We start from the raw sequence: 20835 nt of genomic DNA, 5'->3' as shown, positions 1-20835 counted from the left end.
CGCTAAAAATGCGCGTGCTCTTTGTGAGCTCGTTCCCGGCTCGTAACCAGCGCGTTCTGCCGTCAAGGGCGATCATTGGTTAAATATGATCATGTGAGTGATGCAAGCCAGATCCTTTTATTTAGCAAAACTGTGATTAATATAGTTAAATATTATTGTTGAGGGGCACAGACAGGACTCCGCACGCACACACAATTTAAAAATTTTTTTTTTTTTTTTAAAGTTGCCTCAACAAAAGGGCACTTTGGGCACCCATCAGGAAAGGGGCGGGTGCTCAAGCCCCTCTAGCCCCCCCCCTCTGCACGTGCCTGCTCAGCTTGTGGTACTGTGGTGAGAGATTAATGAGCGGAGTGAGACTGATGGTCATACTGCTGCTTCTACTACTGCTAATATACTACTAATAATGAGGTTATTGCTTCTAAAGGTGATAATCTTTGCTGCTAATCTGCTAATCTGGAACAGTATAGTTTGACATATTCAAGTCATCAGGACTTTTTTACTTCCAGTTTTGTTTTGTTATTTTCTGAATGAATGTGAATCCCAGGCCCACATCACAGGTGTAGGTGTAAACAAAGGGAAGGTCTAATTGTAGGTGTCCTAGAATGGGTGAAAAGAGCAGATGAGTCTGGAGATCTTCAAAAGTAATCTTACACTCAGGTGTTAGCTTAAATTTGGCCGCATGTTTATGTTTTAGTGGATTCAACAGTTTGGAAAGTTGGGAGAAATTTTTGGCAAGCTAGTAGCACAGGCAGTGTGGTAAATTTAGCCAAAATAAAGTAATTGAAATTTACTCAGTAGATATTCATCATGATAAAAGAGGATCTTTGTAAACCAGTTCGACCAGGAACTCGGACATTACATACAAATGGAAGATACTTCCAGGGATGAACAGCTGGGCTGATGTTTGGTGAAGAAGTTTGGGATCGAACCGAAAAAAAGACAGAATTAATAAATGTCAATTGCTGAGAGGCTGCCACGACCACTTGGGACAGCTTGACCTAATAGCACGGCGTTTCTTTTTGTTAATGTTAATTATGATAATGTAAGAATACAAACCTGTAAGTAATGTTTTATATTGCATTCATTTCTCTCATCTTAGAAATAATATTAGTTTATTTTGAACTCAAAGATGAAATTCATGTCAATGTCGGTTTCCCTAATATTTAATCAATGAAAGTTAATTTGAGGCTTTACAGAGAAAAGATAAGTGAAGCTTTGCATCCCTCATCTAAAAGATACAACTGCAGTTAGCTATAAGATATCGGGAATTTGATTTTCAAAACTTTAAATGCTGACATTTTTTGCTACTAAAGCAATACTGCGTGATACATGAATAGTATACGTGTCAAGTTTTACATTGATAGTAAACATTTATCTGCTCTGGGTTTCATGGTCTGGAAACATTTACCACAAATGTGTAATGGAAACATTTTGTTATCTGATCATGTGACGTGAGAAAAAGTCAGTCCCTTCACTGCTGCTTTTAGTTTAGATAAAACTTTATTAATCCCTCGGGTGGGTTACTCCGGGAAATTCAGTTCAGTTCACTTTTCGCCTCATTATTAACACTTGACTGATTCTATTCTTTCTTTAAATTTCACCAAGTATTCTTAAAACACTGAAAGTGGCCTCAAGTTTGCTGGTACTTAAATAAAACTTCCTAGTCTCACTGACAAAAAAAAATTAAATAAAATTGTACAGAAAGCAAATTCATAGAATCAGTGGCTAATCCTCGTACATGTCTTAGGATTGTGGAGGAAGAGAAAATGCAAATTTCACAGTGAAAGGCCCAGGAAGGTTTGAGCCCAGAATGTTGTTGATGTGAGGCAACAGTGCTAAACACTGCACCACCATGCCAACTAAGTTTTATGCAGATAAAAATATTTTACTCCAGGATATATGTTTTTCTTCTATTCTGGGAAGTTTTGTTCAGACTAGTGGTTGTTTGATGATCAACCCTCACGTCTCACTGGAGCTCTGTTTTTCTTCACCTTCGTGTTGATGAATTTAAAGGACTGAGAGTTCCTCGTGCTTAAATAGTTAAATTTTCCTTAAATTCACATCAATGAAACATTCTGTCATTTTAGGATATATATAAGTTGTTGGTCAATAAGCTGATATCTTTTAGACATCTGGTATATTTAGCTTAGATTTAGAGCAGGGATCGTTTACTGAGAAAAGTATGACAGTGTTCACTGAAACCACACAGTAAATCATCTTCGTATGAACTGTTCTGGAAACGTGTGAGAATAACACCAACAAGATGAAAGTATTTATTACTCAAAAATACAGTACAACTAATATATATTATATGAGTTAGTTATATTATATTTATAAAGCATAAAACTTGGATAAATGGTAACCAAACTCTTCCATTAAACTGAAGTTTTTGTATTTTTTTATAAATTTCTTAACGAAAAAATGAGGCAAATTTTTCATTTCCACAGCAGCAACGCCGCTGTACACCACAACAATACTGTTAATAAAAACAAATCACCAAAATATGTTATTCAGATTTATTCAAGTATATTTTATTTTTTACTAAAAGCAAATCTAGAAGAGATATACAGTTTAGATATTAACTTTGTAAACAAATCGCAACTCCAACGTCTGTATCTTTTACTGACACTCTTTTATAGACTGACTGAACTTTAGACAGTTGCACATTTACAATGTTCAGTCACTGTTTGTTTCTCACAAATACTTCTATGACGTGTTTTGCAGGACAAAAGCTTAGCTCCACCTTTTGCCTCCAGCCTTAAACAGCTTTGCTCATCAGGATTTGCCCCTTTTGTCCCATTCTTACTGTCTTGATCTTTGTTTTTCCAAAAGGTCAAACTAAGAATTAAAACAAAACAAAACAGAAGATGTTCAGTAAAAAATGGTGACTTTCATTCTGGAAATGAATACAAATATTTTCACAATAATTGAACCTTGTGTTCAGCGGTGATCCGTCCGTCCAAACCCATGTGTTGTTTTTAGCTAAGTATATCAGTCCGATCCAGAACTTATCATCAGAGTTATTGGTTCCTTTTACTTTACTCTCCAGGAATTCCTGAAAGAATTTGTATTCAAATTATTCTGAGATGTTTCTGTTATGAGATGATGAAACAGCAGGATGTGATAAAATACATGAGAACATGAATCTGCAGCAGTGTGTTATACCTGCTCCTCCTTGCTGTTTATCTTAACCAGATCTCCTTTTTTAGCTCCACATTCATCTCTGCTCTCGTTCCAGAAGGTTTTAGCGATGGAGAAATAATAGCACTTTCCTTTATGTTTCTCCCAGCCATCTTCACATTTACAACCCGTCTGATCTTTGAAGAGATTACAACAACAACTTCAGTCTGGCGGAAAACGTCATTGTTCATGTTTTGTCCTCTTTCTGTCACTCCAACAGTCAATGTTTCTTTAAGCATCATCAGAGGATAAAAGTAATAAAAAGAAAATATAAAAATGTAAATGTAAAAAATACTTGAAAATTTACTTTTTGCATTAGGACATTGTGAACATGTAGGCCGCACCGTGCTCCATGGTTTTGGTTCTATTTTGGGGAAAAAAGGGGATCGGACTGTCATCCGTCTGATTTAAACTCGTCTTCGTGTGGTTTGGGAGCAGCAGGAGGCTTCTTCTGTCCTCCGTTTATATTCTAACTTCCTCTTTCTGTCAGTCCATCAATGTTTATTTAATCATCATCAGAGGGTACAAATATGTCAAAGACAAAATTCAAAACTTACTTTTCATTTCAGGAGACTGTGGACATGTGGACTATACTGTATTGTATAGCATCTTAGCACAATTTTTTTTTAAATTAATCTCTTGTTCATCAAGAATGTCTCTGTTTTTCAAATACTGAACAGAAATTAACAAAAGTCTTATACAACAGGGTTTGGATATTCATGTAAGATCAGCTGTTGTGAACGTTGTAAATGAGAGTTTAGATGTCTGAAAAAATCCACCTTCGATCCAGCATTGCAGCTTTGGAGTTTCACATGCTTACCTTTCTGTTTGTTTCTTCCCTCTCTGTGATGTCCTTGCTTGAATGCTGATTTAAAAAAGTGTAAGAAAAAAAAACAAAGAAATCAGTCAACAGCAAACTAAAAGACATGTAGATGTTTGAATTCCTTAAATTAAAAAAAGTATTTTATGACATGAGCCCTAAAAAGTTAAAACAAGTAAACACATCCACTTGAGAAATGTTAAACAGAAAGATTATCACTTTGCCCTCATTTAATTTTTTTTTAGAACATTATCCTTGTAAATATTATGAAAGAAAATTAAAATTGTAGCGCTCACAGGTAACACACAGAGCAATGACAGCAGCAGCCAGGAGAGCAATGACAACCAGCAGGACCGCTCTCTCTGAGAGTAGCTTCGAATGTCCGCTCAGCTCTGCTCGTTGAGGAAGCTCTGAAGAGTTAGCAAAGACAGAGATGTCACAGATATGAGAGATAAACGTGTACAGATTGCTGTCACAACAACGTGAGTTTAGAATATACAAGGTGTGATCAAGAATTTCTGACTCAGAAGAGTCACAAATAAGATGCTTCTTACAGCTGGCAGTTTAGAAAATAAAACACAATAACCCAGGTAATTTTATGTCGCCGATATTAGATATAAAGACTGTAGTCCTTCATGTGGACTTTCATTGAGCTGCAGTTTACTGGTTCTCTAAGTACCACCCAGGAAGACATGAAATAGCTTTAGCTGAGAACTCCTCAACCAAACAACCTCAAACACAACGCTTCACTTCCTGTGGTTTCCAGAATTGCTCCTACTTTAGCATCAGATTAAGAGTTATTGAGAAATGTTAAAAGAACACAAGAAAACCTCTGAGTAAATGTTTGATTTTGTTTTTAATATTTTTATGATCCACTTTGTGATTTTGATCCTGAAAGCTCCTGTATATTTATATTTTACCTTTACTCACTGCTTGAAGTGAGATGAAACTCCTTTAAAGATACTTTCTCAGTTTCCTTTTTTCTGGCCTTTTTCTGGCTTTATAAAATAGGCGAAGTGAAGAGTGACAGGAAAGGGGAGGGAGAGAGAGGGTAAGACATGTGGCAAGGCCTGTGATGAGCAGACGATTGGCAGCTCATTCCAGTGAGCTAAACCAGCACCCACTTAAATGAAAATTAGACACCAGTATATCTCGATGCTTTATACATATATATACATATATATATGTATGTTTATAGTTACATGTAGACAATATCCATATCAATTTTATTTCCATCATTTTAACACTGACAGTCTACGACACCACCGTAAGTTTGTTAGTGAACAAATGCACATCTTTTTTTCCTTTTACGGGAACGCTGTCCATTGAATAAAATTCTGTCCATGTAATTTCTCTTTAACTTAATAAGGATATTTATTACCTTCTATTACCTTATTATACTTTAGATTAAAAAAAACTTTCTGTTTTTTCAGTACTACTTTTAATGTTTGAAGCCGATTGGCAAATTGCTCCCTTCTTCTGGGTTCTTCCTTGTAGAGTCTTTATTGATTGTTGGGGCTGTTTTTGTGAAATGCTGCCATATAAATAAAACTAAATGGAATTTAACTGATCTATTTGGTGCACACATTAACTGTAAAAATGCTATATACAGTAACATACAGCAAGATTTTTGGAGAGATTCAAATTAATTCATCCCCCCCCCCCCTTTTTTTTTCATTGATTCACTCTCTTTGTTTCCAAAGTCAGCGCTCTGTGTGACTTAAGAACATGTTTTTATTTTTAAGTAAAAAATACAAAATAGATTTATCTGATGGCTGTTTGCTTCCTGATCGATACTGAGTGCTGTTCAAAGTTCATCCTCCTGTTAAATAAAACCTCGTCTGTACCTACCAGACACATCTGTCGTGGACGGCTGAGTCCTTGAAATATTGACTTGAGAGAAAGTGGGATTAGCCACTGGAGAAGCTCTTTCTACAACACAAAACATGAAACCAGACTCTTAGTTAGTTAGAAATTCTTGTCTGTTGATAAATTTTATTTTAAAAATTCCCTACAAGGTTGTACTTAAAAAATAAAACAAGAAAACCACAAGAAACTGCTATTTTGAGTTTTTTTCTGAGAAATCTTATTACTTATTAGAAAGATGAATATACAGACTCACCATTGGTCTCCCTCTTTGCTTTTATAAACCTCACATTAGAATAAAGCACTTCTTCTTCAGGCATTTTAATGCTTTGTGCTACCATCAGTGAGACTGAAAGAGAAGTTACACAACACACAGACAACATGAAAAACAACTTCCTGTAACACGGAAGAAAGGGGAGGGCTTTATAAACCACAACTCCACAATATCTGACTTTTTCAATCTCATGTCATTTTCAAAAGAAATGTTTCACATCCATTTTTTGTGTGGATAAAATAAATAAATAATAAATATATAAAAAACGAAGAGGTAATTGAGATGACCAGACCGAATAACTGTTCGTAAGCACAAAGAAGTTGTAAATAATTCTCTTCATCTGTAATGAATCAGTGTGCAATGCTTTCCTTTAAAAGTTAAGATCTTAAAATGTCGAAATGTCTTTTGTTATGACCTAAGATAATCTGTTGCCTCGAAGGTGTGTGTGTGTGTTGGTGGAGCTGCTGATTGGTTTGTAAAAGTTCCTGTGGCTGGATTGGATAATTGAATGGACCTGAGCATCTTAAACTCCAGCTGACAGCCACGTCTGTCCACTCCTTGTCGCGTCTACAAAGAACAAAGAACCAAGCAGTTGCAAGTAGCACCAAGTAGTTGTATGAGAAGCCTGAACAGAAGTCCATTAGGGAATTTTGTGAGCTAAGTTGTGTTTCTGATATGCTGTTAGTTAAGAGTGTTTTGTAGAGAAATGTAAATACTTATAAACTGCATATATTGAGCACTGCAGCAGTAGCAGGAGTGAGACGAGTGTTTGTGTTGAAATCCATTTTGGTTATTGGTTAGAAACATTGGTTCAATAATTGTTTTTTGTTTTCCTTTTATTGTCGCTTAGAGAACAGTAGGGATCACTGGATACTTTTATTTGTTGACATGGCACTGCTAACCTCCAAAGCAGATAAACTGCTGCTTAGCATCTTCAGCTGTTCTGTGTTGCTAGCCTTTTCTGGGAGTGGCAGGAGTGAGGAGTTGTGCGTCATGTTATGTCGAGGGTACCCCTAGACCACTAGGCAAAGTAACACTTTCCTGTTCTTGTCACGGTCCGCTGTGACAGTGGTGTGTATGGTGGACCCAGGTGCGAACACAGGTGAGCAGGCGGGAGTGAACTTTAAACAAAAGCGAGCCTTTATTGTGGCTGATGACAAGGTATACAAATACAGCAGGGATAGCGTGGCTAAACGGAAACCTAAACTGGGAATAACTAAGGTAAAGCTATGACTAAGAATACAATAGACCAGGCGTGGAAACATAGAGGGTGGAAACACAGACGACGCGACGCAGACTACATGAAACACAGAGACTAAATACACATGAGGGATGATCAGGGGAAGTGGCCACACATGGGATCACAGCTGACACACATGAACCTAACGACAGGACAGGAGGGTGCAACTGAATACACTGACAATGAATACAGACTTACAAAGTAAAACAGGAAACATGGAAATTAGACATAACAAGAACTAAACACAACCACGCAGACAGGACTCATGACCCAGGGAAACTTAGTACAGGGGAGATGACATAACTGACAGCAAGAACTAGACAGTACAAGACACACAGACATAAACACACGAAGGGCAAGGGAGACTTAATGCAAGGGTAATAAATACAAATGGCTGGACTACCTTAAAGAACCTAAACAAACAAACATCAAAATAGGCTAAACATAACACACTGGGTCACACGACCCAGGACCATGACACCACCCCCCCACCAAGGGCTGGCTCCAGACAGCCCTAACCCAAAAGAAACAGACCACCGAGCCCGGGCGGGCGGCGGGGGACCAGGACGGAGGGACCAGAACAAGAAAGAAAAAAAACAGCCAACAAAAAACACTGGAGCACGTGACAACAGTCCAAACATAGCTCAGGGGGTCGGCCCAGAGGGTGGCAACACACCAGCCCATAGTTGATGAGTTCAGGCGGCCGACCCGGGGGTTGGCAACCCAACAGGCCGTGCCATCTCCCATCAGGAGGCCGTCCATGCGGGAGGCAGTGGCGGTGCAGTTCAGGAGGCCGACCCGGAGCCCACGGGCACAAGAGTTCAAGGGTCGCACGGTCGGGGGACCGACCAGGCGGGCGCCACAGGTGACAGAGCCGGTCAGGAGGCCAGCCGTGCGGAAGGCAACGGCGGCGGCGAAGGGGACGGCGAAGCAGCTCAGGGAGCCGACCGCGCGGAAGGCAGCGGTGGCTCTCCAGTGTCAGGCGCACTGGCCGAGGCCCGGTGGGCACAGGACCAGTCGAGGCAGGACCAGACGAGGCAGGACCAGGCGGTGGCATGCCAGCCACAGGCGACGGAGCCGGACCAGGCGGTGGCGTGGCAGCCACAGGCGACGGAGCCGGACCAGGCGGCGGCGAAGCAGGCGCCGAGGCTGGGCCAGGCGAAGCAGGAGCCGAAGCCGGGCCAGGCGAAGCAGGAGCAGAAGCCGAAGCCGGACCAGGCGACGGCGAAGCAGGCGCAGGGGCCGGACCAGACGACGGCGGGGCCGGACCAGGTGAAGCACAGGCAGAAGCTGGACCAGGCGACGACGAGGCGGCCGCAGGTGGCGGCTGAACGGGCCCCTCGGACCCTCCAGCGGAGACGTGAGGCTGAACGGGCCCCTCGGACCCTCCAGCGGAGACAGGAGGCTGAACGGGCCCCTCGGACCCTCCAGCGGAGACAGGAGGCTGAACGGGCCCCTCGGACCCTCCAGCGGAGACGTGAGGCTGAACGGGCCCCTCGGACCCTCCAGCGGAGACAGGAGGCTGAACGGGCCCCTCGGACCCTCCAGCGGAGACAGGAGGCTGAACGGGCCCCTCGGACCCTCCAGCGGAGACAGGAGGCTGAACGGGCCCCTCGGACCCTCCAGCTGACATGGTGTGAGGCTGAACGGGCTCCTCGGGCCCTCCAGCTGGAAGAGACGGCTGAAGCAGAAGGCAGTCTGAGGCGGAGAGAAAGCTCACGCCATTCCTAGAAGGCTGAGAAGCAGCCTGTACAGCTGACGTGGAAGGAAGCTGAACGGGCTCCTCGGGCTCTCCAGCTGGAAGAGACGGCTGAAGCAGAAGGCAGTCTGAGGCGGAGAGAAAGCTCACGCCATTCCTAGAAGGCTGAGAAGCAGCCTGTACAGCCGACGTGGAAGGGAGCTGAACGGGCCCCTCGGGCCCTCCAGCGGAGACAGGAGGCTGAACGGGCGCCTCGGACCCTCCAGCGGAGACAGGTGGCTGAGCGGGCCCCTCGGACCCTCCAGCGGAGACCGGTGGCTGAGCGGGCCCCTCGGACCCTCCAGCGGAGACCGGTGGCTGAGCGGGCCCCTCGGACCCTCCAGCTGACGAGACATGAGGCTGGACGCATTCACCTGACATCTTACAGTTAACAGTCCAGAAGCAAACAGGTGTCAGATGTCCTGAGGCACAGACCAGCTCATTCACTTCAAGACTCATGTAGGCTGGCATAACAGGCTCCAAAACAGAAAGTCCTGCTTCTATATTCCTCCCTTCAGTCTCGAGCAATGACAGGGCTTGACGGCCCAGATAAGCCGGGTCAGCCACAGGGAAAACAAGGACTACAACATTCCCCAGAAAAACACGACTTAAGCCTCCACGGATAAACTCCTGGGCAAACATGAAATGTTCAGGAATGAATCTGGGCGATGAGAACTGACTAGCATGATGGCGGTAAGGGTTATAGTGACTAGGAACCATGCGTGAGGTGGACTGTAACTCAAGGGTGTTATGTAGTGTGTATGGTGAAATGGGTACGGCTAATGCTGTGCTAGCATTCCTAGCTGAGACGGGTGATGTTACACAGTTCATGTTACCCTGATTTGACTCCATGTCGTCATCTTTAAGTTCCAACGTGAGTTCATGATCCGCGTTCTCAGTTTTCAGTTCATTGGGAATAGGAGCAGCATGCAAAACAGGATTACACATCATCTCACACTCAGTACTTTTACACTTTACGTCATGACCCTCCTTTAAATAATCCTTATGTGCTAAGGAAGCACAGGGGCCTACTTTAAGTAGCTCGTTGGTGAGCGGAGCGGGCTCGGGAAGGGAGGCATTAGCCACAGGTAACTCAGTCCTAGATGGAACCCCAGGCACATTAAATGACACAGAAGAAAACACTTCCACCCCACTCCCCACACAAGCAACATCACGGCCTGTGGAACTCTCTTTCAACCCAAGTGTAGTGTCAGGGGCCCCTACAAGATCACTAGGCCTGTCCAAGATCCTCTCTGAAACAAATGCACTTGGCTGTGACTTGGTTAGCAGAGCATTACCCAGCCTGAAGTTAGCACTGGCTAATTCCGAAACAGTGACTTTATTTTCGCAAACAGAAACACACGAAACAGGGGATTCCCCGGTCAGCTTAGAGGCTGGACAGTTAAACACCTGTTCGGGTGGCGGTGACAAGAACACCGGCTGTGACTCCCCAGTGTTGGAACTCACAGTCTGAGTGGGTCTTACTCCCTGTTCGTGGAAGCCAGACGAACAGACCACACCATTCCCAGTACCAGAGTCAGCCATTTCCACACTATGTGTCTCTGTTAAATTTGACCCGTGGCTCTGTAATTCTGAGTCTAACTCATCTTCTACGGCTTCAATGGAGGCTGGTGATGACAGGTTGCACTCACTCACCTCCGGTCGTCGCGCGATGCGGTGGCGACGCGAACGCCGTTTCCTCTTGGCCGTGAGCCCCGTTAACGTGGAAAGTGGAGCCTCTTGCGGCGTCGCAGAGGCTGAGGAGGCGAGGGTTGGCGGAGCATCAGGCGGGAGCTCCTGGCAACTCCGGGGGCCCCCAAAGGCCAGGCGTGTCCCGCGGAAAATCTCACCGTAGTGAGGAGCGAGCCCTGGCTTCCCCCGTAGCTCCTCCTCCAGTTGCGCGCATGCGGCGCGCTGCCGCTCCTCGAGGTCGAGATCCATCACCTCCACAGCCTCCTCGTGTCGCTCAGTGGAGGGCGAGACATGCCGTAGCGATGAGCGACGGCGACGTGAACGCCGCTTCCGTCTTGAAGTGGACGCAGACGGAACTTGGATTTCTGTGGTGACCGGCTCCTCGTCTTCTGACCACATCCGCGCCAGATACGAAGCGGGAGAAGAGTAGTCCGATCGAGGCGGCGAGGACGGGCGGCCAGTCCGAGGCGGGGCGGCTGGCGGAAGCTCCTCCTCGGAGATAAGCCAGGGCTTCCAGCGTAGCTCGTCCTCCCGATACGCCCGCAACACCTGCTGCCGCTCCTCCTCACCGAAGTCAACAACCTCGGGCATCTCCGTGCAGGCAGGCGGTGGCGAAGATGCAGAAGCTGATGAAGTGTGAGCCAATGGTGTGTCGGTGGTGAGCCTCACCGTTCCGACTCTGACCGCTACTGGCTCATGAGGCAGCGGGGTAACATCGCAACAGCATGGCTCTGGCGAAGGTGCACGCACACCGGGCCGATGCTGCTGCGGACGGAGTCGGAGAGCGGAGACGAGAAGGTCGCTGACGAGGGGGTGCAGCGTCTCCCATAACCAGGGGAACACAGACACGCACACCCCTGCCTGGCGGGCGAACTCCTCCCGTTCCTCCTCACTGGAACAGTGCAGCCACTTGTCGCATAGCGACTCCACTGTCCGGACAATCTCCAGTCTTTGTGTCGCTGGGTCCGGCATGGTCGCGTCGTACTGTCACGGTCCGCTGTGACAGACCGTGCGGTGGTGTGTATGGTGGACCCAGGTGCGAACACAGGTGAGCAGGCGGGAGTGAACTTTAAACAAAAGCGAGCCTTTATTGTGGCTGATGACAAGGTATACAAATACAGCAGGGATAGCGTGGCTAAACGGAAACCTAAACTGGGAATAACTAAGGTAAAGCTATGACTAAGAATACAATAGACCAGGCGTGGAAACATAGAGGGTGGAAACACAGACGACGCGACGCAGACTACATGAAACACAGAGACTAAATACACATGAGGGATGATCAGGGGAAGTGGCCACACATGGGATCACAGCTGACACACATGAACCTAACGACAGGACAGGAGGGTGCAACTGAATACACTGACAATGAATACAGACTTACAAAGTAAAACAGGAAACATGGAAATTAGACATAACAAGAACTAAACACAACCACGCAGACAGGACTCATGACCCAGGGAAACTTAGTACAGGGGAGATGACATAACTGACAGCAAGAACTAGACAGTACAAGACACACAGACATAAACACACGAAGGGCAAGGGAGACTTAATGCAAGGGTAATAAATACAAATGGCTGGACTACCTTAAAGAACCTAAACAAACAAACATCAAAATAGGCTAAACATAACACACTGGGTCACACGACCCAGGACCATGACAGTTCTAGGCAAACAGATAATTTGTTATTACATAAAATAAGCTGTAAAATCTTTTAATTCTTTTTATTTAGCAAGTGTAACTCGTGGCAAAACCTGCAACAGACAGCCCATCATGTCCATTTCAGGCTTTGCCTCTCCAAAGCATGAAAAGCACACACATGCAGAAGTTGCAGTAACAACAGATACAGATATTTTATTTCAAGGCAACATAAAAAATAATCACCGGAAAGTGATTAAACAGACATTATTAACACATTTACATATTAGCATCTACAGCACCTGGGAATGTACTTCATATGTTTTTTTTTTTATTCACTAGCAAATTCTTGGCTTTAAATATTCTCTCCCCCTGCTGGTAATGAAACTTCTGCATGCACATCCTTTCACATTTTGGGAAGGCAAAGCATTTTGAGCACACCCCACCTCCATTTTTGACCTATTTTTGATGGTTTGAAGTCAACAAGTCATTTATAGCAGCTTAAATTCCTGCCATAATTTTTTAAGTACCACAAATCACTTTTGGCAAGCGATCACTTTTTGGCACTGGCACATGAAACAAGCATTCCTCAAGCTGCTGGGTAAGGTGCTCGTAGCTTTGCTCATTTGTGTCAGGGAAAAAAGTCCCTCGAATGAGTGCGGCTTGAACCGTGGTGTCCCAAGTGCACTGTCTCTCGATGAGGACGTGGTCCTCTGCGACCAACCCAAATGCATCAGTGGCATCATCATCATCATTGTTGTCATCGGCACCATCGGCAGTGTCGCCAACAACATCAGCAGGAGTAGGACCGAGGACCGAGGACACAAAACGTGTGTCGGAAGGTGCAGCAAGTACATATGTAGGGGTTGTACTGTGCTGTACTGTCCCACGTGTGCAAGCTGGGTCTAGGCAGGTAAGCATTGTAAGTTGGTGTGTAGGTAGGTGGATAGAGAGCAAGTGGTTTCAGGGACACAGAAGAAAAAGAAGAACAAGAACAAGAACCTCATGGTGGGTCTGAATGACTCTTCTGTTTTGTTGCAGGTCAGACTGACCCATCTTAAAATTAAATAATCTAAATTAAGTACAAGAGCAAAACAAAGAGTCAATGCCGCAATCAGTTGCAAAAGCACTAGCGTCTAAATGAATGTTGTCTCTGTTGTCATGAGTAAATGGACACTCGCCCTGCAACGCCTCTGTGTGTGTATCGGGCACTTGTCACTGTTTTATTTTCTGGAAGGCACCATGTGGTTCACTTGAGTACTGAACTCAGTCCTGTTGCGTCTCCAAAGACAACATCCCACCCCCAACAAAACTCACACCCAAACACCCAAATAGTGATAACACTTATACACCCACCCAAATCCATCAAGTGAATGCTGGTGTGATACACTTTTAATCTTGCAACCACGCAATTTAAACAGAGCTTTAAAGTCAACATTCGGCATTACAGTCTTTGTTCTTCAACAAAGGCTGAACTCTCGTGAAACGCTTTCATGTTATTTCTTTAAGTAGTCTCCAGGACCAGTTCTCCAGGCTTCTTAAATGACATTCAAAGCGCTTCTTTATATGTTTGCTGTCATCTGTTACTTTAAATAAATTTGGTGATTTGCAGTACAAAATGTATAAATGGTCAAACTGACTGTAAAGTTTCATCCATTTATTTTACATTTTCAAAAGTTTTTATATTTTAACAGGTGAAAATATTTAATAATGAAATGTGTTAAAAGAATGTGAAACTATACAAGTCAAAGTTTTTGTGAACAAAGCGCCATCTGTAGATGACACTCTGCAATTGCATTAAAGTGACGTATGTGCCGTGGAAAGTGCATACCAGTGGCAATTCTAGGTGGCTGTATCTGTGAACAGTAAACATTTTTCTTTTTAAAGAAAAGAATTCAAAGTGCCAAAAAAAGACGTGTTATCACCCCGGGATCATGATATATGTGTTGTGCAGTGATAGTGCAGCAGAAAATGTTAGCGGTAAAATCGTGTGGATACAAGTACCAAATCAATTTTTACAACCATTCATCATACTCTTTTCATGAAATCCATTAGTCAGGCTAAATTTAAAAAATGGCAACCATTTTCAAGATGGCCACCAACCGGTAAGAACATTTAGAGACAAATTCAACAAGACTGGGCTTTGTGAGTGTCTTCATGCTTAGTCTTGTAAAAGTTGAGTTTAGAAGTCTAAAAGTAATCAAAAGCTATATAAAGGTACTTTTGACTTTTTGTTATGTAGATGACCTTCCTGATGCAACCCTACCATGTATCCGGCTTTGGTATCACCACAAGGACGCCACCAGCTTGTGATATCCTGAAGATTCTTTTTTTGTCATTTCTTTACCTTCTTCACATGTTTTGCATGTAATAAGCGCATATTCTGGCCTGTGAGACTCATTCAGACACTCAGACACCCAATATCATTAAAATGAAGACACAAGATACTCATTTTACATTTTCGCTTGTTTGTTCACTCTTTCCCAACATGCTTGCATTTAAACCGAGTCCCCTGTCTCCGCTATGATACCCGTCTCTCTTTGTATGTCATTTGCTGTTCCCATTAAGTCCAATCCCTGCCTTTATGAATTCTCGGCAGAGCTGAAGATTTGGCTCCCACATAGCCACGGGCCAATAATAACCAACATATGAAATTATCTGGGAGGCTAGTATAACGTCCTCAGCCTAGGGGTAATTTGGGCATAACAAGAAATGTGACCGGAAGAGAGGACGCTCTGCTTATTCCTAAATAAAAACCAGTTAAACTAATCAATTAATCAATCAATATTTATTTCTATAGCACATTTAAAAAGGACAGTGTCCATGCAAGTGCTTCATATAAGGTAGCAAAGCAGATTACAACAAAAGGCAACAATAACAGTTTAAAACAATTACAGTGACAGTTAAACAGCACAAATGCAGACCAGGTGGAAGTCTGAACTAATTTGCTTCAAAGGCAAGATGGAACAAGTGAGGTTTAAGTGTGATTTGAACGATTGAATGGATTCTGACATGCGGACATTTATAGGAAGATTATTCCAGAGTTTAGGTGCGGCAATTGCAAAAGCTCGGTCCCCTCTAGTCTTTCGTCGGGGCCTTTGTTACACCAAGAGCAGTTGGTTAGAGGATCTGAGCGCTCTCTTGGGGCTATACACGTCAAGAAGGTCTGTTAGGTAACTGGGTACAAAAGTTATTTAAAATTTTAAAAGTATACAAAAGGATTTTGTATAGGGAACTGAGGACACTTGTTTGTCTAATTTGAGAGAGCTGTCAAGGACAACTTCAAGATTTCTAACGGTATAAGAGAGATGGCTGGCATAGGACCCCAGTGTATCAGTTAAACCCTTTTTCAGTACAAGCTTCAATGCATGAGAACGCTTCATTGGGCCATCGCTAGGTCTCATCTTAGAACCAGAAACACAACTCGATTTATATTCAATAACGCAATGTTTGGCTAAGATTTTCACACAGAAACACTAAAAGCAATGAGCAGAACCACAGGCTGTTTATTGGGTGGTGAAGCCCAGGACAGAGGGGCAAGGTGGCTGTCATCTGGTAGTTCACAGCTTGCTGTCCAACCAATTATCTAATCCTGGAACAGGAATAAATTCAACCCAACCACTCAGCAAGCCTTTGACTCGATCAAGACACACAAGGAGGGAACAGAGAGAAAAACCCACAACCATCCTCTGGTCGGAGGAGGCGGACATATGAACACACATGACCAACATGATGTTAGGACACCAGATGCAGTTGTACTGCGGGCCACCGTACATTTGACAGCCCTGCTCTAGGTATAAAACAAACACCCATCCATTATATATTCTGCAAAAAAAGTTTGATAAGGATAGTAAATAAAGTAAAGTAAATAAAGCCACTTCAAAAGAACCATCAAATCCTTTTTTGAAAATTAAATTTGGTATTCTTAAGTTTAAGATTTGGTTGACCTCAGAACTGCACAAATAATGCTTAAGGCCGCAAAAACATCTTTGCCTCACAACTTTCAGAACTTGTGCCATTTAAAACCAAATCATCTTAATTGTCCTTATTACTGGCTGTTCAGCAAGCCAGTAATAAGGACAAATATAAAATACCAGCATTACAGTCACAGGAGTTAGTTTGTGGAAGAACTCTATAGAGGAATTTTTTAAAAAAAAAGTACATCAATGCATAACTTCATACCTTTTTTTTAAAAACAAAACAAAACAATAAATTCCATGAATATAGTCATTGAGAAATCTCACTGTATTCTAATGAAGCCCTGTCTTCATTTTTGTTGATTAGAGCGAGAGTAACCCAAGCTGAAAGTATTCATTAGGATATGTGTTACAGAAATACACTTTCATATTAAACATGTACAACCAGAACTCAGTTTTTAAACAGAGAATAAAGGTTTTTTTTTATTACAAGGCACAGAGATTTAGAAGTGTGTTAATAACAGGGTGTATAGCTCAAAGTAAAAATGTAGTTTGCCTTTTTAGTTTGTAAACTTATATTGTTTTATGTGTGTATTTTGCATGTGAATAGACTAGGATCAAATGGTGTAAATTTCATCCTACTACTTTTTGAGCATTTAAGTGGTACACACAGATATTCATGACCACTCAATATATTTTACAATGCATTCTCTTGTTAGTTCAGTTATATTTATATGTTTGAAATAAAACAGTCAGTCAATCTGTTTTTACCCATTTTTCGCATATGCTCTTATTAGGAGCTTTGCAAAACTTATCATACCAAGTCTTCAGGGGTTCTCCTTCTTCTTCCCCCAGCCTTACACAATGCTCTCCATCAGGATTTTCATGAGTCCAGTTGTCCGGCTCATGGTCAGCCCAAAAAGACAAACTATTGGATGAAGGCCGAAAAGAAATGATCACGTTAACTTCCAAACAGCATATTGTAAATGGAAAAAAAAATGTTTATGATAATCAAACCTTGTGTTTAGTGGTGAGCCATCCAACCACAACCATCTGCCCTCTTCCACTGCATCTGTCAGGCCAATCCAGAACATGTCGTCAAAGTTCTCCATTTTTCCATTCAATCTGGTTCTTAGAAAAATCTGAAAAGGAGATGTTTGAGTGTTATTGATATAGAGAAAGATCTTCTAAAGCACATTTTAAAATTTAAAGATGTGAAACAAATGAATGATGAATGAAATGAAAAGTATGTGATTTATACCTGCTCACACCAGTTATCTATCTTAACCAGGTCGCCTCCTTTAGCCCTACATTCATCTCTGCTCTCTGTCCAGGATGATTTATTGGTGGAGAAGTAATAACACTTTCCTCCATGTTCATCCCAGCCTTCATCACATGCACATGGCCCGTCTTTGAAGAATTACAGAAAAGACTTTAGTCAAGTGGAAAATATTGTACAATTCCAACTTTACAGTCATTAGTGGATATCAATTAGAGAAACACAAAATCCATAACTTACTTATATGTACTTTAGGAATTTCAGGACACGTGAGATTCTTATTGCTGCATGATTTTACTTCTATAAAAAAATAATATATATATCATCTGATGTGTCTTTGATTTAAGAAAAGCAGTTTGAATGGTCACAGAATATATTCTATTAAGTTGTGTTACTAGGAAAGATTTGTTTCCCGTTTTGTTTGTTTGTGTACATTAATGCAAAACTCAGTTGAAGAGGCTCCTGTCAGTCTGCTACTGTCAGCAGCATAAAGAGGAATTCACACAGGAAGAGACTAGCAGCTATGCAGAAATGAGAAATCACAGGTTTGGTATGGGGCTAGAAGTTAAATATATCTCAACTTTGAAATGAGCAACTAAAGCAACAACCAATGGCAGCAAAATATACAACTGAAAGACATGATGATATGCACTTAAATGCTTCTCTTACTTTAGACTCACACTGCCCTAACAATGTCAAATAAGAAGTAGCACTAATGCTAGTTCTTCAAACAATAGTTAGGTTGAATACTATTTTCAGAGCAGCTGAATAACATTGAATCTTTTAGAGTTTCTCTCACCCGTGAGAGTTTTCCTCAAAGCTGCATTCTCTTCATTCAGTGTTTGGAGATTTTTTCTGCTAAGCCAGTTTTCAACAGCTGATTTCATAACAAGAGAAAAGTAGTTAGAGTAACACTTTTTGGTTTCACTAAAATGGGACAAAGATTTGTCCTTTCAGATCTTTTCATGACAAGATCTTAAAACAATGCCTTTGAAGTAAAAAAAATGGAGGAAAACATCAAGGGAACATTTCTTTTTTAAAGTCAAACTTATATATATATATACACCTGTGCACACAATAGCTGAAACAGTTCATGAAAAAAAAGACTGTCCCTTTTGGTTTGTTTATCTCGGTTTCAGATGTGTGTGTTGTTCGATTCAGGACATACACAAAAAAGCCTTGCACCAGTAATGAAGGGCAGAAAGGTCGAGTGTCTACTGCAGCAACCAAGTCATGGAAAAATGAAAAACGGTAAAGACAAAGCAGGCCCAGCGATACAGGATGTGCCAGTAGCAGCATCATTTCCATCTCCTGTTTGGGCCCGCTTTGGAGTTAGTGCTACCTAAGATGATGGCAGTAAGAAATTGATTAATTAAAATCCAAAAGTGTGCAAGCACTGTGCATGTTGCTTATGCCAGCTGCAACAAGTCCAATATCTATAGAGATGTCACCCCAATGTCTCAACTTTTAAACAGTCTCTCAGTGAAAATTCAAAACAAAAACACTGGCAGGTTTCATAGATAAAGATATCCAGGCTTATGTCATAGTAGAGGTGACAGAGTGAGACAGAGTCAGTCACTTTAGTCATTATGTTTTGAACATGCAGAAAGGTCTTGAGGACGGCAGGATCATTGCATTTTTAGCATCAAGAAAAAACAGTCTTTTAGTTAAAACGCGATGGTGGATTATTAGTTATGCACTTGCATAATTTAAGTAAACCCTTTAAAAAAAAATTGGACAAACAAATGAAAAGCATTTTTAAAGCATCAGTGTCTCCAGTTTTACTTTAACCTAACTTTAACATAAGAATGTGACAATGACGTCCATTCCAGGCTGCTTCATTCTTTCAGTTTTGCATGACTACATGGCACGTCCTCAGTATGCGTCCTTGCATTTTAAACACTATAAATGGTATATGAATGGCTTCTTATATTGCACTTTTCTACTCTGAGCACTCAAAGCACTTTACACAACTTCCCTCACTCACCCATTCATGCAAGCACTTTTTTCTTTGTTCTATGTATTTGGCAAGCAGACTGGAGGGATCGAACTACCAACCTTACGATTAGCAGATGACCTGTATACATGTCCTAATATATATTACCTGATACCAATAGATTTACCAAAATGAACCAAAAAAACCATTCCACCCCTAGTGCACACACAAAAAAACTTACAGAGACGGTAAATAACAATGACAGCTGCTGCCAGGAGAACACTGAAAACGGACAGGGCTATTCTCTCTGAGGTGACCTTTGACCCTTTGGTTGATTTTGCATGTTGAGCGTCAGGAGCTTCATCTGATGAATCACATAAAGAAGACAGAAAGTGGACACATAATAAATGGTTCTAACAAAGTCTACGTAGTGTAGTTAAGGGCAAATAGAGAAACATTTAACTGTTTACAAATGTTCAGCCTTTGTCTGGTAAAGGCTGGTTTGTCTGGTTCATCAAGCTGCCAACTCTGAGAACCACAGTTAGATTAGACAAGATGCATGTGAAATGTGACACATTTTCAGATCCTCATTTTAATTCTGACTTGAAGTCTACTTTTATATATCAAGTTAGTTTATATATCAGTGTGGGTTTATTCCAGTTAACTTCAAACTGCTGGTTCTACCCTTCTCCTTTCTGTTGAATTAACATAATATTCTTACCCTCTGTGCAGCTCTGTGGACTGTTCATCTTGCAGTCTTCAAGGTTCTGACTTCAGAATTAGTCCAGCTGTCTCTAAATCACAAAATCTAAATAACAAAAACTAAAACTATTTGTGCTTTTCTCATTTTTGTGATTTTTTTTTAGATTCAGTTACATTTAAATGACAGATTAGCAATGAGACTCACCATAAATGTTTCCTTGACCTCGCCTTAGCCTTTTAAAAAGGAAATGCTAAAAAACCCCCAACAACTTCATGTTATCAAAAAACAGCTTCCTGTGAATTAAAGAAGAAGGAGGAGACTTCAACTACAGTTCGTACTGTTTTCATTTTGACTGAGACAAAGTTTTCTTGTGTGTGGAAATGCTGCACACATGTTTGCCATCACTGAATATTTTATTCATGTGCATTTGTTTGTGATTAAAAAACACATTGTTTTTAACACTGTTTATTCTTTTAACTCTTTTATTATTTGATGTCTATGTTTGAGTTCCTTCATTTTCCTTGATAAAATAATTACTAATTTTCAGT

At 41.9% G+C, this 20835-nt stretch overlaps 2 protein-coding genes across 2 annotated transcripts; both read right to left on the bottom strand.

Moving 5' to 3' along the window:
• Positions 1 to 2519: 2519 nt before the first annotated feature.
• LOC101479050 (C-type lectin domain family 6 member A-like) lies at positions 2520 to 6221 on the bottom strand. The gene is made up of 7 exons (XM_004572704.3): positions 6123 to 6221; positions 5852 to 5932; positions 4297 to 4410; positions 4001 to 4045; positions 3166 to 3317; positions 2934 to 3055; positions 2520 to 2838 (listed from the first exon to the last, which is right to left on the bottom strand). Exons 1-7 carry the CDS (start codon positions 6205 to 6207, stop codon positions 2652 to 2654), a joined length of 786 nt encoding a protein of 261 aa, XP_004572761.3. The 5' UTR covers positions 6208 to 6221; the 3' UTR covers positions 2520 to 2651.
• A 9092-nt stretch (positions 6222 to 15313) lies between these two features.
• LOC101484321 (galactose-specific lectin nattectin-like) lies at positions 15314 to 20553 on the bottom strand. The gene is made up of 8 exons (XM_023154549.3): positions 20492 to 20553; positions 20306 to 20392; positions 19826 to 19948; positions 18448 to 18525; positions 17889 to 17948; positions 17631 to 17779; positions 17387 to 17511; positions 15314 to 17297 (listed from the first exon to the last, which is right to left on the bottom strand). Exons 2-8 carry the CDS (start codon positions 20331 to 20333, stop codon positions 17126 to 17128), a joined length of 735 nt encoding a protein of 244 aa, XP_023010317.2. The 5' UTR covers positions 20334 to 20392; positions 20492 to 20553; the 3' UTR covers positions 15314 to 17125.
• Positions 20554 to 20835: the final 282 nt, after the last annotated feature.

This window comes from Maylandia zebra, linkage group LG22, assembly GCF_041146795.1.
Source record: "Maylandia zebra isolate NMK-2024a linkage group LG22, Mzebra_GT3a, whole genome shotgun sequence".
Taxonomy (NCBI): Eukaryota; Metazoa; Chordata; class Actinopteri; order Cichliformes; family Cichlidae; genus Maylandia; species Maylandia zebra.
The sequence above is the reverse complement of the archived record's forward strand: the minus strand, read 5'-3'. Positions and strand labels throughout refer to the sequence as shown.